Consider the following 26,360-nt stretch of genomic DNA (forward strand, 5'->3'; position numbering starts at 1 on the left):
TTTTATGTATTTCTGCAAGTGAAATTTTCGGATGAAAGAGCACTTTTAATTCTTAGAGATGGAACCCAATCATACTCCTTAAAAAGTGGTAGTAATTTACACTCCCATCAACAGTCCATTTTCCGAATGTGGTCAACATGGCTTATTATGCAACTGTTAAACCTTCTTTCAGTATTTGGAGACAGTTATTAATTCATTATTTCAAACATGTACAAGATGCATGTTTATTATGCATCTTGTACTTGTCAGGCACAGCATGCCCTAAACCAGGAATTTCCAAAGCTAACCATCAGACTCTTCCTGGGACTGGTAAAAATGCAGAGTTCCCACCACCTTTCGCCTCCCCGGGTTCCTCAGCCCGTGCAGCGTGCAGGGACCCAGGAAACTGGATAGCTGTTGCTGTTTGTTTCTTTCGGGTGATTTTTTTTGTTTTGTTCTGTTTTGTTTTAACAGCTGCCCATGTGACTCAGCTGGATGATGAGTAGCCAAAAGCAGAACAAATCACTTCTTTTTCTGGGCGAAAAAGCTTTCTGGAAATGAAGGTCCTGGGAAGAGTCAGTATCTACTTGCCTGAAGTTATTTATACAGAGAACTAGTTGGAATGATATTAACTATCAATGCCCAACCACCCCTTCCCTCGAAAACCAGCTCTGGGGCAGTAATGGGTCATTAGTCCCAGTTTACAAATATGCCCCATCCCATTCCTGCTGGTTAGGTGAAAGTGCTGGAATTCACGGCAGAGGGGTTTCACAACGGACTAATTAGTTTACTAATCAGCACCCGAGCCCGCGGAAGCTCCACTGAAACAGACTTAAAAAACAAAACAAAACAAAACAAAACAAAACAAAACAAAACAAAACAACTATTGCGATGTTAATGAGCATGCGCAAAAGTCTCCGCGGACCCGCGCGCGCCCCTAGTGGTCAATGGGCCTCGATGCAATTGAGAAGTTCGGCTTTCCTCCGCCACCCTCAGCTTTTAGCCCCACCTTTCGTCCCGCCCTCCCAGCACGGACTTTGATTGGCGAGCAGCGAGCGATAAAAGCTCGAGCTGGGGCGCGCGAGTGTCAAGCACCTGTGCGGGTTGAGGGCTTTCTCCCGTTTGGCGCGTGAAGCCAGGGCGGGCAGAGGACTCTCTTCATCCCGCCGCCTGCCCTCGGTCCCCAAGCTCGTGCACCTTCTCCGTCATCCTAGACCCTGACAGATCACTGTGTCCGGAAGGCAGTTTGCGGGCCTCCGGGGCGCCACACCTTTGCTTCTGTTGCCTCACTGGCTGAGAATTCCCGGTTCAGCACCGAAGCCTGGCTCGGGCCTCACCTGGGGAAATCTCCGACGCCCTTGCCTTCCGTTCACGGAGCCGGGTCCCGCGGGTTCCCACCTGAGGGCCTGGCCGCGCGCACCTGTACTTGGCAACCTGGAAGGTGCGTACTGATTGGGGAAGGAAGGAAAGGAGGGAGGAAGGGAGGAAGCTTGCCGTGGGGGGGCAGTCCTGGTTTTGTGCCCCTTTATAGGCTGCTACGATGATAAGAGCATCGCTGGTCCAGAGACTTGGGTTCCAGTTCTGCTGTCCCATTCCCTGCTGCTGAGCAAGGGAATCTCCTTGGGCCCCGAATTCCTCGTGTGTAGAAGGGGAGGGTTGGACAATGTGATGAATGCATATTGAACAATGAGCCAGACACTGTGATAAGTACTGAGGATACAGGTGAGCAACGCAGACAGCCCAGTCCCCAAGCTTACTGTATGGAGGAGGAAGATACTGACCAAACTATCACAAAGACGTAATTATGCATCTACTAGAAGTGGTAAGACAGGGAACTTTCAGCAGAGGATATAATATAGCCTGGGGCGGACTTCCTAAGGCCTGGAGGACTAGAATTAACTGGGGTAGGTGGTCAGTGACCTGGCGAGAGTGGAGAATAGCAAGTGCAAAGATATGGAAGGTGAACGCGCATTTTTCTTCTATTGTAATTGGATGTCCTAATAACCCTCAAAGTATACAAGCCAGAGGAGGTAGCTCTGGTGAGTTAAACTGAGTAGAAGTTGGAGGGTTCTTTGGAAGCCCATAACTCTTTGAGCATTCCTGTGAAAGAAACTACGGGATGGCCCTGATTCCCTGACCTGCTAGAAGTGTTCAGGATGATTGTTTTTTCTGTTTTTTGTTTGTCTGTTTGTTTTGTGTTTTGTTGTTGTTGTTTTTTAAAGACTTTATTTATTTGATACAGAGAGAGAGATCACAAGTAGGCAGAGAGGCGGCTGGGGTGTGGGTGAGCAGGCTCCCCGCTGAGCAGAGAGCCCAAGGGGCTCAATCCCAGGACCCTGAGATCATGACCTGAGCAGAATGCAGAGGCTTAACCCACTGAGCCACCCAGGTATCCCAGTTTGTAAGGATTGTTGACTCAGCTCTGGTTTCGTGATGCAGGCTGTGGGGTGTCTGCGATCTGACTCTGAGGGGCCTTTCTTGGCTGCTTCAGAAGAACCAAAAATACCAACACTCTCTTAAAACTGGCCCGTCTCTACCTTTAGCTGAATTATCCAGACTTGTTTGCAAAGATAAGGTGGAGAAGAGGCTTCTAGGACGACGGGGAAAAAAGTCAAAGGCTCATCACCATACCTTACAAAAGCACATGTGAGGAAGGGACACCATGTCGTGGTAGAATGAGTGGAGACAATGGAGGTGGCAGACCCTGCTTTGCCTGCCATTAGCTGTGTGAACCTGGCAGGCATTCAGATTCTCTGAGCACCAGTCCAGTGTGTGACAAGGGTGAATTCACTGCTCCTGACATGGTAAAGTTCAGAACGGGAAAACCCATTGAAAGTTATTTCTAAACTCTAAAGCACTATGCGACCAAGCCCATAAACACCTCCTTCACTTTGTTCCCTCAGACTTTTACTGTATATGCTCCTTCAAATTATGGGGAGAAAGGATTTGATATATTTTATTTGAATTTGTAGCAATATACCAAGTTGTTTTGTTGCATAAATATTTTGAATTTTCATTTTAATTAGAGTGTTTCTCTTTTCCAAAAGGTGGTTTTAGAATTTGTTTGGTTCGCTCATCATTTTTAGAAGAAAGAGGGAAAAAAAAGGAGTAAAACAGTTGACAGGAGCTTTAGATTTTTTTTATCCCATTGTGCAACACATTCAATGACAATATGAATTTTTTTTTTAATGTTGTTCTTATATGGTTTGTCAGTGAGCAAGTCTGTTCCTAAAATTCTCCCCTACACCTAATCCTGGCTCCTTGCTGATGCAAGATTATAAAGGGGGTGAGTGAGCAGCCACGGACCTGGGTATGCTTTCAGGGGCCACAGAAGAGAGTTGAACAGAATCAATGTTGAACAGAACAATGGAACTTTTTAAACAAAGTATAGAGTATGTTTGGTGAACAATCAGTAGCATGAAACCAGTCACGAGAAACCAAAGCTGCTGGCTGATTGTAGAGGACTGGCAGGGAGGGGTCTGAAGAGCACAAGACTTAGGCTGGCTAGACCCAGGGATTCTGAGAATCAGGCATGCCAGCTGTGTTCTTTGTACCTTACACAGAAGGAAAATAGCATCTGCATACTGAACATTGATGGGCAAGTTCATTCCCCAATATAAACTAGGTATTATTCCCATTTTGCAAAGAAGAAATTAAGGGTCAGGAGAACTAAAAAGGCAGTGGAACTGGGCAGACTTTTAAACTCAGTGTCAAATGAATAAAAGGTTGGCATTTCTGCACAAATAAGTGGGCCTCCTACTTCATCAGATCATTCTTTGGAAAGGTTCTTAGCTCTATTTAGTTTTACTACATTAAAAGATTTCTTTTCAAAACCTGGGCCCACCGATGAGGCCATGTTTACACTTGAGTCTTGCTATAGCGAACATTTGTCATTGTGTAGTTCAGATAACTGAACTTAGTATTTGTTTCCCAGTTTACCACTTAATTTACAGCTGTTCTAGATTCTGTCTTCCTTTATCTTCTTAAGTGTTCTCTTTAATCCATTCAAGGATTTCCTTGGCTAAGGGAAGTGTCCATATTCCCTCCTCACACTTAAGTGCTCTCAGAATGTAAGGAATTCATTATTTTGGAAGTCTCCAGAAGCCAGTGAGGCAGGCCCTATCATTATAGATGAGTAAACTGAGGCAGAAGGGGTAAAGGAGCAGGAGACATGGGGAAAGATGCTAAGAGCAGGCTTTGTAGAGCATTTTCTGAATCTGTCCACCCGTTTACTAGTCTTTACCTCATGTTAACCTCTGAGCTCCCACTGACCCACCTGTAACATGGGTCTTACCATGGACTTGTTATGCAGGATGACAGGACATGCTGGAGATCAGCACAGCACTGTTAGCTGATGAAGATGAGTTAACACACTTAAAAGTGTATGTAGATCAATCTTGAGGTAAGCTCTCACCCATGGGACTTGAACTCACAACCCCAAGACCAAAGAGCTCCATGCTCTACCAAACCAGCCAGGTGCCCCACACTTTATGACCCATTCTTCACATGCACAAAATTTTAATGACAGTAACATCTAAGTACGACTGTTTACTGCACATCTTTAAGGTCTTAAAAATGACCATCCCTTACCTTACCTAATCCATCTTACTTTTGAGCTTTAGGAAGAGGGTAGTGTGCTGTATGCAGTTTATCAGGACTTGTTCTTATCTAACCTTAAGAATTCCTGTATATCCACAGCTCATTTTCACTGCTCATCATTGAGGATCAGTTTATTTTCGGAGTTGAGGTTTTTAAGTACTGCTTAAACGTTCCCAAACATGCATCCTCATGTCCTTATATAGTTTCTCTGGGGTAATAACACACAGAAGCAGAATTACAGGATTGTGTTCAATTCTATAAGGTACACCAGCCACTTACCCATCTGGTTCTAAACACTAATTGTTTTGGACAGTGGACAGTTGGGGCTAGGACATCCTGCATTTCACCAATTCGATCTCTATTAGTGAGGAAAGGACAAGATGTTCAGGGGCTTGGCACTTAATTGGTGCACTGAAGACAAAGTGACCATGTTTTATAAATCCAAATCTTAGGAGTCCCCTGGCATTTTGAAGTCAACCAGTCTCCAGACCAGTGCACAGCCATCCCCTTCCTCAAAGCTTACTTTGTTAGTGTCAAACACAGATTTGAATTTTGGTTTTAACCTTTGTGTAAATGGGGACTCAAACCTCAATTTCCTTTTTTTTTTTGAGAAAGAAATCAAGAGTAAAAGAGAAGCAGATTCCCCACTGAGCTCAAGCCCAGGACCCCAAGATCATGACCTGAGCCCACAGCAGAAGCTTAACCAACTAAGCCACTCAGGTGCCCCAACAAACCTGAATTTTCACCACTCCTTCAGTATTGAATTACAAGCCTAGGGATATAGTAGTATTCTACCTCTGACGACTTGGCACAGCTCAAAAAACTTGTAGCCAGGATTTTACTTGGGATTTTTAAGAGGTCTTGATTATACTAGAATCATGGACTCTTACTCCTGTCAAGGAGACAAACCGTGTGATCATGAACTCACACAGGTGACTCCAACAAGGGACCTGCTCTGATCCCTCTCCCACCTCTCCATGCAGTTCCAGATGCAATATTAGGTATTCTTGGCACAGCATCTGGCTGGTACACTACTTCTCACCATGAGTTAGTGGTGGCAGGGGGGAAAACCCAGCTCTGATGTCATACCAGAAAAGGCTGGCATCCAGTGTTACAGAAGGGAGATCGTTTGTACACTGCACATCCCCAAACTGGCAACCAACAGGAACCAAGAGTTCAGCTTTTTATTGAGCAGCTTATACAAGTGGTTTAGTCAAAAAGACCAAAGCCCATGTCATCATCAGACTCCTCAGATTCTTCTTTCTTTGCTTCCACTTTCTTCTCCTCAGCTAAAAAACAGAAACAGTCAATCACACACATGCTGAGTATTTTAAACTCCAAAGAGTTCCAGGCCCTTCAACTTACTGAGTCAAAAATACCCTAGCCTTGGTTCCAATCATGCCGCTGGTTTAAGGTTTCTATACATCATCTACTCTTAACAAATTAAGTATTATAGGCAACACTGCTCTTTATCTCCACTCCTCCCTCCAATTAAAAAAAAAAAATTGTCTACCTGGGGCAGCAGCGGTGGAAGGAGCAGGACCTCCTGCTGGTGCAGCACCAGCTGCTGGGGCGGGTCCACCAGCTCCTACATTGCAGATGAGGCTCCCAATGTTGACGTTGGCCAGGGCCTGCAACACACATGCATACACAGATCGCACTCAGTTCTGGCTTTTTGTTAGAGCACTCTCCCCTGACACACACCTCCAAAAGTACCCCCCCTCTCCTTGAAGTGACAACCAATTCCCAACACTATATTGTTCTTCCTTCTCTGGACTCTGCCAGATTTACTTAATAAATAAGTAATGTCCCCAAATTTGCTTCTCCACATCACTTTGCTGCCATCACCTTACCTTTGCAAACAAGCCGGGCCAGAAGGGTTCAACATTCACACCCGCTGCTTTAATGAGGGCATTGATCTTATCCTCCTAAAAAACAGCAAACCAAAGCGCAGTTTTTGTAAACGTCTTCAAAACACGGCCACTGAAAGTCACTCAAAACGTGTCTCCAAAACTATGTTTAACCACTTTACAGATTCTATCTGTATTTCATGTATGCTTATTTATTTCTTTAAATAATGTATTTATTTATTTGACAGAGATCACAAGTCTAGAGAGGCAGGCAGAGAGGAGAAAGCAGGTTCCCTGCTGAGCAGAGAACCCGATGTGGGGCTCGATCCCAGGACTCTGGGATCATGACCTGAGCCAAAAGCAGAGCTTTAACCCCCTGAGCCACCCAGGCGCCCCTCATGTATGTTTACTCAAAACGAACCTTTCTTACGCAATGCACTCGGCCCCTCGCTGCCATTTCGCAGGCGGCGACTTGCCCAAGTCACGCCGCTATTTTAAGGTACAAGTCAGCGCGGGAGGTGAAGCAAGCTAACGTCCTCTCCCCAACAGGGCCTACTAAGAGGAGCACCGGAATTCAAGGCCACCAAGCAGGGAGTGTCCCAGGTGCGGTAGGATGCCTACACGCCGCCCAAGTTTCGCTGAAGTAAAATCCAAAGCCGCAGAGCGCACCCGAGTGTACTCCAGTCCCCCCGGAAGCTGGAGCACGTGGCAGAGGCCGTCGGGCGCGCTGCACCTGGGCCCCGCTGCTGGCCCCTTCTCCCCCGCCTCCGCCGGGGATGTTGATGGCTGCCGCTCCGCCCGGAGGGCCCGGCAGGGAGGCCCGGCCAGGGGAGAAAAACGGCCGCCCGCAGGCCGACCCCGCCGCCGATCTGGGCCCGCACTCACCGTGACCGTCACCTCATCGTCATGCAAGATGAGGGCCGAGTAAATGCAGGCGAGCTCCGAGACGGAGGCCATGGTGCTGGCGAGTGCTGAGCGGACGCTGCCGGGCGCGGTGCTAGTCGCCGGATGAAGTGAGGGCCTCACCCCAACACGGCCTTAGCTTCCTCGGAAGAACCGAGCACCTTAGCGGCAGCTGAGGAAAGGACGTTTCGCGCCTGCGCGCAGCTTCTTATACGGATCACGCGGACCAATCGGTGCCCGGGCCTGGCGGAAGAGGCGGAGCGAGGACGGCCCGCCCCAACCACTGTTGCGCCTGCGCATAAGGCGCGACTCGCTCTTAAGCGAGTTCATGAAGTTGGTGGCTCTTGAGACTGCAAGTTTCTTGAGTTCGGCTAAAATTCAGGGCTCGTGAACAGTAAGAATATTTTAAGGAAAAAAGATATCAAAGTAAATGGATTTTACCCCCATCTACTGTAGCCCGTGTGACACTGTTTGGACGTTTAATGACGTCGTCAGCCTCCCCGCGCTGTGCCCCCCTGGAGCGCAGGAGCTAAATCTCAGCTTAAAGGTTTCTTGTGCTCAGCGCAGCGTCTCGGGTAAATTAAGCGGTGGAGGAGGAAATGAGAAGCTTGCAGCGCGACGATAGCAGTACCATTGGAGCGCCCACTGTGTCGTAGGCACTGAGTCACACTCTACAAGGATTCATTTAATCCTCACACAGCAGAAGAGGTAAGCACTGTTATTTTAAGTATAAAAGATCTATTGGGAACGGAGGCGAACTTGCCAATCATTTTCAGTTTTTGTTAGCTAAGGTGTTTGGGTGGAAGTGTTTTGAAACCGCCCTTAAGATGTTCAAGACTTCGTGAAGCACCCGCTGTCTAGGTGCTGCATTGCCATTTTGTATCTTTTTTTTTTTTTTAAGATTTTATTTATTTATTTGACAGAGATCACAGGTAGGCAGAGAGGCAGTGGAAGGTGGGTAGCAGGTTTCCCGCTGAGCAGAGAGCCCGATGCGGAGCGGGATTCTAGCACCCTGAGATCATGACCTGAACTGAAGGCAGAGGCTTAACCCACTGAGCCACCCAGGTGCCCCTGTATCTTTTTTTTTCCTTTTGAACCTTAATAAATGTTGGTATTGGATTCATATTGAGAGTTGGGCATTTTTGTTTTTGTTTTTGTTTTTTGAGGTATAACTGACATGACGTTTTTATTTTTGGTGTATTGCATAATGATTCGATATTTGTGTGTATCGCAAAACCTACTTCAACCATTTTTAAGTTCTACTCTCAGCAAGGTTTAAATATGAAACACAGTATCGTTAACTACAGTCACCATGTTGTACATTACATTCAGTGACTTATAACTGCAGGTTTGTAACTTTTGACCCCCTTCACCCTTCCATCCCTCCTCATAGTTGTTTTCTGCATCTAGGAGTTTGGTTTATTTATTTTTGTTTGTTGTTTGAATTCCACATGTAAGTGAGATCATACAGTATTTGTCTTTCTCTGATTTGTTTTGCTAAGTATAATGCCCTCAAGGTCCATCCATGTTGTCTCAAATGGCAAGGTGTTACACTTTTTTACACCTGAATAATATTCCTGTGTGTGTGCATGTGTCACATTTTCTTCATCCATTCAGTCATTGATGGACACTTCGGTTGTTTACGGAAACAACCGTATGTCTTGGCCATTGTAAATAATGCTGCAGTGAACGTGGGAATGAATATATCTTTTCAAATTAGTGTTTTTGTTGTCTTCTGATAAATATCTGCAAGTGGAATGGCTTGATCATATGGTAGTTCTGTTTTTAATTTGGGGGGACCTCTGTACTGTTTTCCACAGCGTTTGCATCAGTTTATATTCCCAGCAGCAGTACACAGATGTTTATTTTCTTCACATCCTTGCCACCACATGTTATTCTTGTCTTCTTGATGACAGCTCTTCTAACAGGTGTGAGGCAGTATCTCCCTGTGGTCTTAATTTAATTTCCCTGATGGTTGGTAATGTTGAACATCTTTTTCATGTGTCTGCTGGCCATCTGTATGTCTTTGGAAAAATGTATATTCAGATCTTTTGCTCATTTTTAATGGAATTTTTGTTGATACTGAGTTGTAGGAGTTCTTTATTCATTTTGGATATTAACCCCTTTTCAGATATGATTTACAAATAATTTCTCCCATTCAGTAGGTTGCCTTTTCATTTTGTTGATGATTTCCTTTGTTGTGCACAAGTTTTCAGTTTGATGTGGTCCCACTTGTTTACTTTTGTCTTTGTTGCCTTTGTTTTCAGAATCGGTTCCAAAAATCTTTGCCAAGACCACTGTCAGGGAGCTTACCACCTTTGTTTCCTTCTAGGAGTTTTATGGTCCAGGTCTTACATTCAAGTCTTTATTCCGTTTTGAATTAATTTTTGTGTATGGTGTAAGATAGTGGTCCATTTTCATTCTTTCGTGTGTTGCTGTCCAATTTTCCCAACACCATTCATTGAGGAGACTGTCCTTTCCTGATTATATATTCTTGATTCTTATATCATAAATTGACCATATATGAATGGGTTTATGTCTGTGCCATTGATCTCTGTGTGTGTGTGTGTAAGTTTTATTTCAGAGATAGGGAGAGACAAGCAGACTCCCCGGTGAGCGGGGAGCCTGACACAGGTCTCCATCCCAGGATCCTAAACTAAGCCAAGAGTCAGATGCTAAGGCACCCCTTAGTATCCCAAACTTTTAAACAATTTTCAAAAACTATCAAGCTTTCTAAAAATAAAACTTGTTTTGAGTTTTCCTCCAAATTTAGAAACAGTCATAGTGGAATTTTGGTAATTGTGTGGGAAAAGGTAAAGCTATTGAAAAATTTGAACATTTCCAAAGCCAAAATGAATCAGTCTAAAACATAGTCATCTGCCTTTCCTGCCCCCAGTGTACTTCAAAACAAAACAAAAAACTGATCTGGCAAATATGATACATCAACACAAAACAAAATATTGCCTGTCTTAATCTATACTAAGAAGAAACCTTTTTAAATCAGTCTTTTGTTCCCCAAATTGTTCTATAACTGTAATAGCAAAACCTGAACCTTAGGGTATAAGAGAGGCAAATTATAAGTACTTCTCACTAATAAATGTAAACACAAAAATCTAAAATGTGAATGTCAATTATATCAGTAAAACTGGAGAAACTAGAAGATTAATGAACTGAATGCAGTACTGTATATAAACATATGGTGTACCATGACTAAGGATAGTTCAATGTAATATCTATTAAAAGTAATCCATTAACAAAGAAGAAAATCTCGTTGAAATTCTTATAGATTCAGAAAAATGACTTGATAAAATTAAGTAACTATTAACATAGACTCTTACAAAATTGGAAGAAAAGATAACTTTCATATCCTGATAAGATATCTACTAAAAATCTACAACAAACATCATTCTTAATGGTGAAACTTTAAAACCTACTCTTTAAAATCAGGGACAAAGTTGTGTCCTTTCTCTGCTTCTACTTCAATTACAATTTTGCAGTTTAGCCATCTCCATAAGACAAGAAAAAAGGTATTAAATTGGAAAGTTGTAAACTCCACTATTCATAAATAATATGATTATTTATTTACCCAGAAGTTCCAAGAGAATCCATAAGCAAACAAATCAACCTAGATTCAAGATTAATACACAAAAGCCAGCAGCACTTCTGTGTTCAGCAAAAGTCAGTTATAAGATGTAGTATTAAAAATTACACTAAAATACAATAACAACAAAAATCATATAGTTTCTAGGAGTAAATCTAACAGTTTATGCATGATCATTATTTTTAAAATTGTAAAATTTTAAGGAAGAACATCAGAAGCAACCTAAATAGAGTGATATAGCATATTCCCAGATGAAAAGATCTTAAACTGGGTAATTCTCTTCAAATTATGTCATTTCAATCAATATTCCATTAAGGTTTTTGATGAACTTTGACCAGTTGTCCTTAAAATTTTCATGGAAGGATCAAAAACCAGTAAAAATGAAGGCAGTGTTTTACTTATTATTTTAAAGATTTTATTTATTTATTTAACAGAGAGACACCTCAAGCAGGGGGAGTGGCAGACAGAGGGAGAGGGAGAGGCGGGCCTCCCCAGCTGAGCATTGGGCTTGATCCCAGAACCCTGGGATCATGACCCAAGCAGAAGGCAGATGCTAAACCAGCTGAGCCATCCAGGCGCCTGGAAGTCAGTGTTTTAAAGTAATAATAGAGGTTTACCTTAAATGTCAGTTCCATAGAGGGCATACACTTTGGTTTGCCACATTGTGCCTAAAACGGTGCCTGGTACATAGAGGGCATTCAACTAAATACATGCTGAATGAATTAAAGCTGTGTTATTGACATGCAAGGAGATAAACAGAGCAATAGAACAGAGAACCTAGAAACCCACTGTCATACGTATGGGAACTTTGTAAGTCAGAGGTATGACTTTATAAATGGGGAAGTGTAGTGGTTGGGAAAAGAGTGCCTTTTCAAAAAAAAAAACAAAACTACTGGGACACTTAATTTCCTGTCTATATGGAAATGTGGAAAGTATGTTTTTAACTCCATCCTCATCATACATAATGTGAAAAGGAAAACTAAAATTTTAGAGGAATACAGGAATTTACTATTAAAGAGTATCTTAAAAATTTCTTAAGGCACAAAACATAAGTGCCTTAAGTGGCTCAGTGGGCTAAGCCTCTGCCTTTGGCTCAAAGCATGGTCTCAGGGTCCTGAGATCAAGCCCTACATCGGGCTCGCTGCTCAGTGGGGAGCCTGCTGCCCCCTTCTCTCTCTGCCTGCCTCTCTACCTCCCTATGATCTCTCTGTCAAATAAATAAATAAAATCTTAAAAAAAAAAAAGTTTGTACCCTTAAAAACATCTGCCTTGTCTCCCCACCCCCCATTCATTATTCTCTGTTTTTACAAGTTTGACTTTTTAAAATTCACACATAAGTGATGTCATACAGTACTTGTCTTTCTCTGTCGGGCTCACCTCACTTAGTATCGTGTGTTCATGGTCTCTCCATGTTGTGACAAATGGCAGAACAACCACCTTTCTCACGGCTGAATAATACTCCTGTGTTTATGTGCACGTGCGCCACATTTTTTTATCCTTTCATGTACTGACGGATACTTCAGTCGTTTCTGTATCTCAGCTATTGGAAATAGTGCTGCAGTGAACATGGGAGTGCAGACATCTTTTCAAGATAGTGTTTTGACTTTCTTCAAGTAAATACCCAGAAGTGGAATCACATTATAGTTGTAATTTTAATTTTTTGAGGAACCTGCGTACACTGTTTTCCACAATGGCTGTGCCAATTTACATTCCCAGCAACAGTGCACAAGGGTTTGCTTCTCTCCACATTCACTGCCAACAGTTGTTACTCTTATCTTCTTGATGATAGGCATTCTAACATCTGTGGTTTCATTTGCATTTTCCTGATGATACGTGATTTTGAACATCTTTTCATGTCCCTGGTGGCCTTCTGGATGTCCTCTTTGGAAAAATGTCTGTTTTTCTCCCCATTTTTAAATCGGATTGCTTCTTTCTTATTGCGTTGTATGAATTCTCTTTATATTTTGGATATTAACCCCTTATCTGACATATGGTTTGCAAAAACTCTCCCATTTTGTAGGTTGCCTTTAAATTTTGTTAATTCTTTTGTACAAAAGAATTTGATGTAATCGCTTCTGTTGATTTTTACTTTTGTTGTTTGATGTCATATCCAAAAATCATTGCCAAAATCAGTCTCAGGGAGTTTCTTCCCTATGTTTTCTTCTAGGAGTCTTGTAGTATGAGTCCTTATGTTCAAGTCTGTAATCCATTTTCATGTGAATGTTTGTGAGTGGTATAAGGTGTCTAGTTTCAGTGTTCTACATGTGTTCATCCAGTTTTCTCAGCATAATTTGTTGAAGTCTGTCTTTTCCCCCTTTGGTGCTGTTGGCCCCCTTGTTGAATATTAGTTTAATGTATAAGCAGAGATTAATGTTGGGCTCTCTGTTCTGTTCTGTTTGTCAGTGTGTCTGTTTTTGTGCCAACACCTTACTGTTTTTAATACTGTAGCTTTGTGGTATAGTTTGAAGTCAGGAAGTGCAATACCTATAGTTTTGTTCTTTTTCCTCAGGATTGCTTTAGCTCTTCGGAGCCCTTTGTGGTTACATACAGACTTTACAGTTTATTTTCTGTTTCTGCGAAGAATGCCATTAGTATTTAATGGGGATTGTGTTGACTCTGTAGATTGCTTTGAGTAGTTTATACATTTTGATAATAATAATTCTTTGAATCCATGAACACGGGCTATCTTTCCATTTCTATCTTTTTCTATTTATTTCAGCAGTCTTGTACTTTTTGTTGTACAAAACTTTCACCTCCAGGGTGCCTGGGTGGCTCAGTCAGCTGGGCATCTGTCTTCAGCTCAGGTCATGATCTCAGAGTCCTGGGATCAAGCCCCATGCGGGCTCCCTGCTCCGTGGGGAGTCTGCTTGTCCCTCTGCCCAGCTCCCTGCCCTCCCACTTTTGCTCTCTCTCCAATAAATCAATAAAATCTTAAAAAAAAAAAAAAACCTTTTACCTCCTACATTAAATTTATTCCTTAGTATTTTGTTTTTGATGCAGCTGTCACTGGGAAAGCCCTTCTTTTTTGTGTGGGTATGACTATTGTTATCTTTTTCTTAGACTTGACAATCCTTTCATTGAAACATAATTGATATACAATGTTTTGTTAGTTTCAAGTGTACAGCAGATTTATTCCACAGTTCTGCACATTACTCATTGCTCACCATGATAAGTGTAGTCACTGTCACTACAGTGACATTATTACAACATCACTGACTATATTTTCTATGCTGTACTTTTCATCGCTGTGACTTATGTATTTCACAACTGGAAGTTTGTACCTCCAGTCCCTCTTATTGTGCCCATCCCTCCACCCACCTCCCTTCTAGCAACCACCAGTTTGTTCTCTGTACTTGAGTCTGTTTTGTTTTTTAGATTCTACGTATAAGTGAAATCATATGGTATTTGTCTTTCTCTAACTTATTTCACTTAGCATTATACATTCTCAGTCCATCCAGGTTGTTGCAAATGGCAAGATCTTATTCTTTTTTATAGCCAAGTAACATTTCCTGTGCGTGGTGTGTGTGTGTGTGTGTGTGTGTGTGTGTGTGTATACCTCTACTTTATTCATCCACTGATGGACACTTGGGTGGCTTCCATATCTTGGCTATTGTACACGATGCTGCAGTGAACATAGGAGGGAATATGTCTTTTCAAATTAGTGTTCATTTTTTTTGGGGGGGGGTGGCTATCCAGTAGTGGAATTACTTGATAGGACTACTTGGTAGTCCTATTTTTAATTTTTAGGGACCTCCATACTGTTTTCCACAGAGGCTGCACCAGTTTTTATTCTCACCAGCAATGCACGAGGGTTCTGTTTCCCCCACATCCTTACCAAAACTTGTTATTTCTTGTCTTTTTGATACTAGGCATTCTGATAGGTGTAAGGTGATACATCATTTTGGTTTTGATTTCAATTTCTCTGATGAGTGATGTCAAGCATCTTTTCATGTGTCTGTTGGCCATCTGTATGGGTTCTCTGGAAAAATGTCTACTCAGGTCCTCTGCTCATCTTTAAATCAGATTATTTGGATTTTTTTTTTTTTTTTTTTTTTTTTGGTGTTGAGCTTTATGAGTTCTTTACATATTTTGGATATTAACCCCTTATTGGATATATCATTTGTAAATATTTTCTCCCATTCACTAGGTTGCCTTTTTGTTTTGTTGATGGTTTCTTTCACTGTGCAAAAGCTTTTTATTTTATTTTAAGATTTCATTTGACAGAGAACATGCACACAAACGGGGAGCAGCAGAGGGAGTGGGAGAAGCAGGCTTCCTGCTGATCAGGGAGCCCTATGTGGGGCTCAATCCCAGGACCCTGGGATCATGACCTGAGTGGAAGGCAGGTGCTTAATGACTGAGCCACCCAGGCACCTCAGAAGCTTTTTATTTTAATGTGGTCCCAGTAGTTTACTTTTGTTTTTGTTTCCCTTGCTTGGCAGATCCATATATATGTTGCTAAGGACAAATTCTGAGATTACAGCCTATGTTTTCTTTTAGATTTTTATGGTTTCAAGTCTCTCATTTAGATCTTTAATCCATTCTGAGTTTATTTTTGTGTATGGTGTAAGGAAGTTGTCCAGTTTCATTTTCTTACATGTAGCTGTCCAGTTTTCCCAGTACCATTTATTGAAAAACTATCTTTTCCTCATTGTATACTCTCATCTCCTTTGTTATAGATTAATTGACCATGTGAGTGTGGATTTATTTCTGGGTTCCCTGTCGTGTTCCACTGATCTGTGTCTGCTTTTATGCCAGCACTGTACTGTTTTGATTACCATAGCTTTGGAGTAATTCTTAAAATGTGAAATTGTGATACATCCGGCTTTGTTCTTCTTTCTCAAGGTTGCTTTGGCTATTTGAGGTCTTTTGTGATTTCATACAAATTTTAGGATTACTCATTTCAGTTCTGTGAAAAATGCTATTGGTATTTTGATAGGGATTACATTGAATCTGTAGATTGCTTTGGGTAGTATGGACATTTTAACAATATTAATTCTTCTAATATATGAGCATGGTGTATCTTCCCGTTTTTGTCCTTATCAGTTTCTTTCATCAGTGTTTTTATAGTTTTCAGAGGAAATGTTGTTCACCTCTTTGGTTAAGTTTATTCCTAGTAATTTGTTGTTTAAAGCCACTGTTCCCTTATGGATTTTCTGTCTGTATGATCTAGCCATTGATGTAAGTAGGGTGTAAAATCCCCTATTATTATCGTATTACTGTTAATTTCTCCCCTTATGTCTATTAATATTTGTTTTTATGTGTTTAGGTTTTCCATGCTGGGTGCATAGATACTTACAGTTGTCATACTCTCTTGTAGGATTGATCCCTTTATCATTTTGTAATGTTCTTCTTGGTCCTTTGCTACATTGTGTTAAAACCTGTTTTGTCTAGGGGCACCTGGGTGGTGGAGTCAGTTGAGTGTCAGACTTGGATTCGGCTCAGGTTGTGATTTCAGGTTCATGAGTGTGCCGCATGTCGAGCTCTGCATGGAGTCTGCTTGAGGTTCCCTCTCCCTCTGCCCCTCCCCCCACACAAGTGCATGCTCTCTCTCTCAAATAAATGAACCATGAAAAATAATAATAGTGAAATTTGTTTTGTCTTATATGACCATGGCTTTTTTTTTTTTTTTTTTTTTTTTTTTTGCTTTTTGCTTTCATTTGCAAGGTATATGCTTTTCCATCCCTTCACTTTCAGTCTGTATGTCTTTTAGTCTGAAGTGAGCCTCTTGTAAGCAGCACATAAATGGGTCTTGTTTTTTTAACCCACTGAGTCACACTGTGTGTTTTAATTAGAGCATTTCGTTCATTTACATTGAAAGTAATTATTGATAGTTATGTGCCTACTGCCATTTTGTTAATTGTTTTCTTGCTGTTTTGTGGCTTTTCTCTGCTTTTTTCTACTTCTCTTCCTCTTTTCCCTTATGATCTGATGGTTTTATTTGGTGTTATGCTTGGAATCTTTTCTCTTTATTTTTGTGTATATGTTACAGGTTTTGTTTTGTTTTAAGATTTTATTTATTTGAGAGGGAGAGCACAAGTGAGAAAGCACAAGCTTGGGGGAGCAACAGAGGGAGCGGGAGAAGCAGACCTCCCCACTGTGTAGGGAGCCGGACCCGGGGCTCAATCCCAGGACCCTGGGACCATGACCTGAGCTGAAGGCAGCTGTTTAACTGACTGGAGCCACACAGGGCACCTGTCTGTTACAGGTTTTTGATTTGTGATTACCATTGGGTTCATGTACAACATCTTATGTATATAGCAGTTTGTATTAAGGTGATGGTCTGTTGAGTTTGAACACATTCTAAAACCTCTAAATTTTTACTCCTCTCTCCATGTTTCATGTATAATGATGTCATATTTTACATCCTTTTGTGTATGCTTTGCTAATTTTTATAGAAATAATTGTGTTTTAACTTCCATATTGGCTTTATAAGTGATTAAAAGTAAAAATTCCATAAAGGTAGTTTGTTAGAGATTTTATTTATGTATTTGACAAAGAGAGAGACAGTGAGAGAGGGAACACAAGCAGTGGGAGTGGGAAAGGGAGAAGCAGGATTCCCTCTGAGCAGGGAGCCTGATGTGGGGCTCCATCTGAGGACCCTGGGATCATGACCTGAGCCAGAGGCAGAGGCTTAATGACTGAGCCACCCAGCTGCCCCGTAGGTTTGTTTTTAATCTGAAAGTTTTGCCTTTCATTATTTTCTTCTAGTTATGCCTCCCTCCCCCCAATTAATGAAACCACCTTAACATTACTTACAAGCCAGTTTAACTTTTGTTTGTCTGGGAAACTTTATCCTTCATTTCTGAGTTATAACCTTCCTGGGTAAATTACTCTGGTTTAAGTTTTTCCCTTTTAGACCTTTGAATATATCATGTCACGTTCTTCTGGCCTGCTTGGTTTCTGTTGCAAAATCAGCTGATAGCTTTATGAGTTTTCCCCTTTTATCTTGTTTTGTTTTGGTTTGCTGCTTTTAAATTTGTGTCTTTATCATTACTTTTTGGCATTTTAATTCTTTGGTGTTTTGGTCTGGACCTCCTTGGGTTCACCTTGTTAGGGGCTCTCTTAGCTTCCTGGACTCAGATGTTTGTTTCCTTCTCCAGAGTGGGGAAATTCTCAACTCTTAGTGCTTCAAGTGATATTCTGCCCTCTCTCTCCTCATTGGGCACTCTATAATGTGAAATGTCATACTTGATGATGCCTTTTCTTGGGTCCAGTGTGCATCTTTATGACCATTACTTTAAATTTTTTATCAAGCATATTATCTGTTTCATTTAGCTCTTTTACTGGGATTTTGTCTTATTGTTTGATTTGGGGCATATTCCTTTGTCTCCTCATTTTGTCTGTTTTTATGTATTAGGTAGGTCACTGTATCCTGGTCTTGAAAATAGTGGCCTTGTATAGAAGAGGTCCTGTGGGGCCCTGTAGTGCATTCTCCCCAGGATCACTAGAACCAGGTGTGCCCTCTTGTGGCTGAGTCATGCATGATTGCCTTCAGCCCCACTGGATACAGTTACCTGCCTTGCCTGCTGTGGCATCCTGGGAGTTGAGAGGCCTCTGCAGCAGCAGTGGGTTTCATTAGTGGACAGGGCTGTGAAAGGTCTGTTCTCTCAGTCTTCAGGTCATTTTTGGAGTTAGTCATATAGATTTAGCTGTTGTCTCAGTGTGTCCATGGAACAGGGTAAGCTCAGGATTCTCCTCTGCCATCTTCCCAAAATCCCCTCAGGAAAAGTTTGTTTCTTTTTCACATGTTTCACACCTAGTGTATAGAAATGCAATGTAAGTATGTTGGTTTTGTATCCTGCAACTTTATCAAAATCATTGGTTGGCTCCATCAGTTTCTTGGTTGAGCCTTGGGATTTTCAATGTACAGAATCCTATCATCTAAAAATAGTGACAGTTTTATTTCATTCTTCTCAATTTGGATGGATTTTAGTTCTTTGTCTTGCCTAATTGATCAGGCAAGGACTTGCAGTACTGTGTTGCATAAGAGTGCTGAGAGTGGAAATGCTAGTCTTATTTCTCATCATAGAGGAAAAGCTTTCGTTTTTTTTTTTTTTTTTTCCCCTCCACTGGGTATGATGTTACTTGTGAGTTTGTTGTATATGGCCTTTTTATGTTCCACTTATATCCTATTTACCAAGGGTTTTTACCATGAAAGTACATTGTATTTTGTCAGTTGCTTTTTTGTGTCTACTAAGCTAATCATGTGATTTTTATCTTTCATTGTATTAGTGTGATATATTACATTTATTGATTGGCATATATTGAACCATCCTTGCTTCTTGGTCATGGTGTATAATTCTTTTTATGTGTTCTTGAATTCAGTTTGCTAATATTTTGTTGAGGATTTCTGCATTTATATTAATCAAGGATACTGATCTGTTTTTTTTTTTTTTGGTTTTTTTTTTGGTTTTTTTTTTTTTGTTTTTTTGTGGTTCCTCATCTCTCTTTGGTATCTGGCCTTATAGAATGAGTTTGGATCTATCCCTACCTCCTCAATTTTTTGCAAGAGTTTGAGAAGACTGTTGTTAATTCTTCTTTGAAGGTTTGGTAGAATTTGCCTGTGAAGCCATCTGGTCCAGGGGTTTTCTGTGTTGGGCAGGTTTTGATTACTGATTCAGTCCCTTTTTTATTTATCCTTTCAGATATTCCATTTCTTCCTGACTCAGCTTGATGGATTGTGTTTTTCTAGAAATTTATTCATTTCTTCTAGGTTGTCTAATTTGTTGACATACAGTTGTTCATAGTATTCTCTTATGTCCTATGTATTTCTGTAGTATTAATTGTAGTGCGTTCTTTTTCATTTCTTTTTTTTTTTTTTTTTTAAAGAAAGGCAGACTGCCACGTGCAGCGCCTCATTTGGATGTGTCTGGAGTCTTAGAAGCTTGACTACCCTACGTTCTCCTACAAATGGACCTTGAGAGCTTGTTTGGAGGTTCTAGCAGGGGAGCGCAGCTACTCGTATACCCTTGACCGAAGAACGGTCCTCTCCTCTATCGGGGAAGGTCGTCCTCTTCGACCGAGCGCGCAGCTTCGGGAGGGACGCACATGGAGCGGTGAGGGAGGAAGGGGACACCCGCCTAGCCAGCCAGATCAGCCGAATCAACCCTGGCGATCAATGGGGTGACAGATGTCGCAGCCAGATCGCCCTCACATCCTCTTTTTCATTTCTTAATTGCGTCTTTTTTCCTTAGTCTGGCTAAAGATTTTGTTTACCATTTCAAAGGACCAGCCTTTAGTTTTATTGATCCTTTCCATTTTTCTGGTCCTATTTCACTTATTTCCATTCTGATCTTTATAATTTCCTTCCTTTTGCTAATTTTGGGCTTGTTTTTCTATTCTTTGGGGGTGGTATTTGTAATTTTTCTAATTCCTTAACATGTTTATTGCTATAAACTTTCAGAACTGCTTTTACTAACATCCTGTAAAATTTGATATGCTGTGTTTCCATTTTCATTTGTTTCAAGGTAAATCTTTGTTTCCCTTTTGATTTCTTCTTTGACATATTTGCTGTTCAAAAGTATGTTGTGTAGTTTCCACATATTTGTAAATTTTCTGGTCTCCCTCTTGTTGATTCCTAGTTTCATACCATTATGGTCTGAAAAGGTAGGTGATGTGGTTTCAGTCTTCATAAATTTGCTGCAGTTTGTTTTGTGCCTTATCATGTAATCTGTCCTGGAAAATATTTCATGTGCACTGAAGAAGTATGGGTATTCTGCCTCTGTTCGATAGAATGCTCTAATAGGTCTGTTAAGTTCTTTTGTTCTATGGTTCGGTTTAGTTTGTTGACTTTATATCTGGATGAGTTATTCATTGCTGACAGTGGAGTACTGAAGTCCCCTACTATTACTGTATTGTTGTCTGTTTCTCCCTTTAGATCTGTATTTGCTTAATAAATTTTAGTGATCCAATGTTGGATGCATATATGTTTACTATTGTTATATCTTCCTGATGTATTGACTGTTGTATCATTACATAATGACCTTCTTTGTCTCTGTTTTTAGGCTTGACCTCTATTTTGTCTGTTATAAGTAAAGCTGTGCCCACTTTCATTTGGTTTCCACTTGCATGGAATATTCTCTTAATTCCTTCACCTTGAGCCTGTGTGTATCTTAAAAAGTTGAGATGAGTTTCTTGTAGGCAGCATATGGCTGGGTCTTGTTTTTATCCATCAAGCTACTCTGTGCCTTTTGATTGAGGAATTCAGTCCATTTATATTGAGTGAGTATTGATTTGTATTTGTATTTTGTATTTATATTTTGGGCATAATAGTACTGCCTCTTCTATTTAGCCTTCTGGTTGTTTCTTTTTCCCTATGTTTCTGTCTGCCTTTATAACGTGGTGGTTTTCTTTTTTTTTTTTTTTTTTTTTTTTAAAGATTTTATTTATTTATTTGACAGAGAGAAATCACAAGTGGGCAGAGAGGCAGAGAGAGAGAGAGAGGAGGAAGCAGGCTCCCTGCTGAGCAGAGAGCCCGATGCGGGACTCGATCCCAGGACCCCGAGATCATGACCTGAGCCGAAGGCAGCGGCTTAACCCACTGAGCCACCCAGGCGCCCCACGTGGTGGTTTTCTATGATTTGATCAGTCTCCCCTTTTTTGTTTTGTGACTTTTTATGGACTTTTGCTTTGTGATTGCCATGTGACTTATATAATACATCTAAGAGTCCTTTTTATCCTGATAGCACTTTATCTTCATATAAAGGTTCCACCCTTTTACTCCTCCCCATTTATATTTCCGATGTCATAGTATACCTTTTTTTGCAGTGATTCATTGAGGAATTATAGTGATAGTTTTGTTGTTGCTCTTTTTCTTAAGCCTTTATATTATAATTAACTGGTTAACACATTATTTTAATATACAGTTTTCTAAATGTTGTTTACTTTTGTCCATAATAGGTTATTTCATGTGCTTTTATGTCACTAATTAGCATCTTTCCATTTCAGCTTGGAGGACTCCTTTCGGTATTTCTTGCAAGCCAGATCTAGTAGTGAGATCCCTCAGTTTTAGTAGGGAAAGCCTTTATTTCTCCTTCATACCTGAAGCATATCTTTTTCAGATAAAGTGTTCTGGGTTAGCAGTTATTTTTCAGCACTTCAGTGCACCATTCCACTTCCTCCTGGTAGAATTTCTGAGAAACCCATCAGTAAGCTAATGGAAATTCCTTTGTAGGTCACTTTCTTTGTTCCCTGGGTACTTTTTTTTTTTTTTAATAAAACAGGTGTCTTGGAGATCATCTTTTTGCATTGAGATAATAGTGTTCTCTTAGCTTCTTAGACTTCTCTAGTTCCTTCCCCAGGTAGGTTTGGGAAGTTCTGTTCTATCTCTAAATACACTCTCTCCTCCCTTTTCACCTTCTTCTGGTAGTTCTGTTTTTCTCATCATACATGATTAGCTCTTGCAGGTGTTTGTTTGTTTTTTAATCTTAGCTTTCTTCTCCTGAATCATTTCTGAATTCCTATCCTCTAAATCATTAATTTATTCTTTGATCTGATCTGCCCGATTTCTTTTTTTTTTTTTTTTTTAAGATTTTGTTTATTTATTTGAGAGAGATCACAAGTAGGCTGAGAGGCAAGCAGAGCGGGGTGGGGAAGCAGACTCCCTGCTAAGCAGAGAGCCTAATGCAGGGCTTGATCCTAGGACCCCGGGATCATGACCTGAGCTGAACACAGAGGCTTTAACCCACTGAGCCACCCAGGCGCCCCTGATCTGTCCTATTTCTTAAGCTCTCTAATGCATTTCTTCATCTCATTCACTGAATTTGTCAGCTCTAGAATTTGGCTTTTTTTAATTTCAAATTTCTTGGTTAAAACAAAACAAAACCTCCTGTTCAGTCATTTTATTCCTAAATTGAATCACATAAGTTTTCTTATAGGCTCATCAGATTTATAATCGCTATTTTGAATTGCTTGTCAGTTAAATCACAGTAGTTTGCACCTTTGGTTCAGCAGAGAGGAATGTTTGGTGATTCCTTATCACTGTGGTTTTTATAGTGCTCAATTAGCACACTGTCCTCAGTTGTCTACTTTGGTATAGTTCAACAGAGTGGCCATTGCAGACCTTTCTTTTGTTTTCCAGAAGGTGGTGCAATAGCTCAGGTTTTGGCTTCTCCCCAGTTGAGCTGGTTCTGGAGCAGCACTAAGGACTGCCTATAAAAAAAGCTAATCCAGAAGCTGGCAACAGAGGTAGGGGGTGAGAGGAAGTGTAGGCTTAGCATCGTGCTTTGGGGTTGCCTCCATGTTGTTAGGGGGAAGAAACCTGGAACAGGGTACTCCCAGAGGTCCTTGTGCAGACCTCCTACTGAAATCCTAAAGCAGACAGGGAATGTTCCTTTAGTGTCCTTTGATAATTTTATTTGTGTGTTCCCCTTTCCTCTCTCCCCCCAGTCAAGGAGGTCCCTCCTCAAAGCTGCAAAGTTGTGCTGCTGAGAATAAATGGGTCCCTGTTTTGAAACGGTTCCTTTGTGTGCTTTAATACAGGTAGCCCCAACATGAGAGAAACAAATGCACATTAGCTCAATGCAAAGGTGCTAGGAGTATGTGTTAAATGACTGTCACACAACTTTGTATTTCTTAGTGTTTATTTCAGTTCTTTTTGCATATCTAAAGGTCAGAAAGTAGATATATACATACAAATTTCAAAACAACTTCCTAAAATGGCTTTAGTGTTGGCCAGTTACTGACATCCTTATTTGAAAGTTTGAATTGTCAAATATGTCTAACGTGCATTCTTGCAAGCTAATCTACAGCAGCATTTGTTATAAAAAAAAAAAAGTATTCAGAAAAGAGCAGGAGAAGTCACACAAAAAAGTGATTTACTTATATTTTTCCTTAATCACCCAGGACAAAACACTTGTGCAAATTAGTTATTAAGTATACAAGATATATACAAAACAGTAGCATTATGGAAAAGTTCACATGGCAGGGCATAGAATATAAACAGTGTGCTGAAGCTTCGGTATCTTTGGAACCATAGGGGGAATATGATCTGCACCAGTGTATGATGTATCTGAGGTCTGTGATATTCAACAAAGCTGAGAGGTGACTCAGAAGACTCCTGGCATGTCTTTGGAGAAATCACCAATACAAATGAAAATGCTCTTTGGTTACTGAGACTGTCAGGTCATGGTTTCTTGTGCCTACAATGTGAAAACCAGCATTTAGTATTGACTTTTGCATTCATAGCAATTGGATCTCTGAGGAAAGGCTTTACGAGAACTCAGGTTTTATTGTGGGAAAGTTCAAATCCTGAGAAAGCAAGTAACGGTTATAAAATATGGGTATCCACTATTAAACTTAGAGAGCAGGATTCCTGCCTGCATCCTATTGCAGTGACTTTGCAACTTGCTTAAGGAATATGTGTGTTAAAAATGGACACAAAGACTTGCGTAGGTAAACATTTGAAAGGGGTAAATTAATATGGAAAAGGAATAGACCAGACTCTTGTGTATGTGCTTAACAGAAGGAAAGGTGAGATTCCTTCCCCTACCATAAATTCCACTATTCTGTTTTATTTTAGTGAACATTTACCACTATAACGAGATCAAGAGGCAAGTTCGGAGAAATGAATTACACGAAGAGATGTCATCCTTGACTGAAGCCTCCAGCCTCCCTCCTTACAGGTGATCTCAGTCAGCCTCTGAGAGCATTAGGAGCACTAGCCAAGTGTGAATAAGCATGAGCAATCTCCCTTAACTCCTATTACTGCTCTCACTGAGCCTTCTGACATGCTCAGACCCACTGCTGCAGTCTGCTAGAGGGCCCAGCTGTTCCAAGGGGTAAACAAAAACCACGTATGTCCTCTTAAAAGTGGATGTTAGGGAGATGGGGTGATACTGGAAATACTGGAGGAAGAAGCACACGCACAGAAAGGCCCAGTTAGTCAGAACTCACTTGGGTTGTACATGATGCTGATATCCAGGTCCCAGATGGGATCCTGCTCTCATCTCCACAGCCACAGATCACGGATAAGAAAATTACAGAAGAGGAAAAGATCAGCTCCTCTATAGTCTGTAAACACAATTGTGCTCAGATGGGTTCATCCATGGTGGGATCCCACATTGATTTCTAGTGCAGCACAGACAGCTATGTTAACAGGTATGTGCAGGTTATTTGACATAGGCCACAAAAGATGGTGAGCTGGAAAAGTCTCTAGAGGTCATGCAGGTAATTTCCTTGAGAGGGTTAGTGGCCAGAGCTTGGCTTTCTAACGCCACCTACCCTTCCTGCGCTTGCTCTAGAAGAGCCTCCCTTTAGCTAGAGTAACATTGAATAACCGTTCCACAGGGAACTTGAGCTTCTGTGAAGATCCCCACCAATTTGATGTGAATTGTTCTACAGTGATGCCCTCTGACTTGAATCTCCGGTCCTTTCCCTCTACACTGAAACCAGGGACCTTGAACCAGAGAACTCCTATAAGGAGCAGACCCAAACAAACATGAGAACCACGGCAGGTTTGTGGAGACAGGCCTGCCTATAGGCTGCACTGGCAATGTGAGATCAGACCCCAGCTGCTTCTGAGAGCAGGAAAAGCTGGAGCCGGGAGGGTTAAAACAGGTTGCCTTAACTTTTATGAAGCAGACATATTTAATTTTTACCCCTACCCTGGTTTCTACATCAGTCCCTTCAGACTCTACCATCTGGTGGGGCATGTGCTGCTATGGAAGTTCTTCATTTGACTGTGGAAAAAGGGGAAACATGATGCAACAATTATTTTTGCATTTAAGAATAGGAAAAATACTAGAAATAGGACATCACTACATTCCTTCAGTTAATTAATGCTACATCTTATAGGATATTGTGTTCTGCAAGAAGCAGCAAAGAAGTCTGTAGCCCTCTGAAGAGATTCATCTGCCACTCACCCAGTTGGCAATTCTTATTTTAAAGTCTCAATATCCATAACCTGAACAGATTGTCCACCACCTCTTGTTTTATAGACATCACACTGAAGCAGACAGGAAAGATCAGCATTATACTTTGATATAACTGAATGATAAACATGTATTTCAAACTGAACTTAAGATTCTCCATGAAACAGTAAAGAAAGTCCTATTCACAAGTGCTTCAGACTGTGCCTATTAAAGTACTTCAGAAATTATCTCTCAGTAAACAAAAGAAGTCCAGTGCAATAAAATCAGTAACATTCTCAAATTGTAAAAAAAATGTGTATTCCTTTTTTTTCAGTCTATAATTTAAAAACTACATCAAGGATTAAGAAATCTACCAGAAATTTCTGAATGTTCTAAGGCATTATACTTTCCTCTGGATATACCACCCCGCTCATTTTACAGTCTTATTTGTAACTCTGGTTATAATTAAGAACCATCCTCTAAATTTTTTCTAATTGGCTTTTCTCTGATTATTCACTGACTCTGATCAAAGGGTAATTTTTCTATAGGCTAGGGAAGGGAAAGGGATCTGGGTAG

General features: G+C 40.9%; 1 protein-coding gene and 1 long non-coding RNA gene across 4 annotated transcripts; one reads left to right on the forward strand and one right to left on the reverse strand.

Annotated features, from left to right (window-relative positions):
- The first annotated feature begins 1,006 nt into the window (after nt 1–1,006).
- Nucleotides 1,007–26,097, forward strand: LOC309867858. Of its 2 annotated transcripts, XR_014313352.1 has the most exons (4): nt 1,082–1,420; nt 6,978–8,039; nt 24,455–24,557; nt 25,222–26,097. It is a non-coding gene; the product is annotated as an uncharacterized lncRNA (long non-coding RNA). The 2 variants fall into 2 exon arrangements; XR_014313351.1 differs by having other exon boundaries at nt 1,007–1,420; nt 24,455–26,097.
- LOC309867856 (large ribosomal subunit protein P1) lies at nt 5,749–7,563 on the reverse strand. 2 transcript variants are annotated; one of them, XM_082736972.1, is made up of 4 exons: nt 7,314–7,563; nt 6,432–6,506; nt 6,092–6,209; nt 5,749–5,867 (listed from the first exon to the last, which is right to left on the reverse strand). In XM_082736972.1, exons 1-4 carry the CDS (start codon nt 7,383–7,385, stop codon nt 5,788–5,790), a joined length of 345 nt encoding a protein of 114 aa, XP_082593098.1. In that variant the 5' UTR covers nt 7,386–7,563; the 3' UTR covers nt 5,749–5,787. The 2 variants fall into 2 exon arrangements, with proteins under 2 accessions (XP_082593098.1, XP_082593099.1); XM_082736973.1 differs by lacking the exon at nt 6,432–6,506 and having other exon boundaries at nt 6,092–6,238; nt 7,286–7,514.
- Nucleotides 26,098–26,360: the final 263 nt, after the last annotated feature.

Source organism: Mustela nivalis (genome assembly GCF_964662115.1).
Source record: "Mustela nivalis genome assembly, chromosome: 6".
NCBI classification, from domain to species: Eukaryota; Metazoa; Chordata; class Mammalia; order Carnivora; family Mustelidae; genus Mustela; species Mustela nivalis.

What these genes read in the sequence shown, in the direction of transcription:
- LOC309867856 (XM_082736972.1), bottom strand. Translation starts at nt 7,385, where the DNA reads ATGGCCTCCGTCTCGGAGCTCGCCTGCATTTACTCGGCCCTCATCTTG. An exon ending in GGCCCGGCTTGTTTGCAAAG is followed by an intron (nt 6,210 to 6,431) that starts GTAAGGTGATGG and finishes TGTGTGTTGCAG; the next exon opens with GCCCTGGCCAACGTCAACAT. An exon ending in TTCCACCGCTGCTGCCCCAG is followed by an intron (nt 5,868 to 6,091) that starts GTAGACAATTTT and finishes TCTGTTTTTTAG; the next exon opens with CTGAGGAGAAGAAAGTGGAA.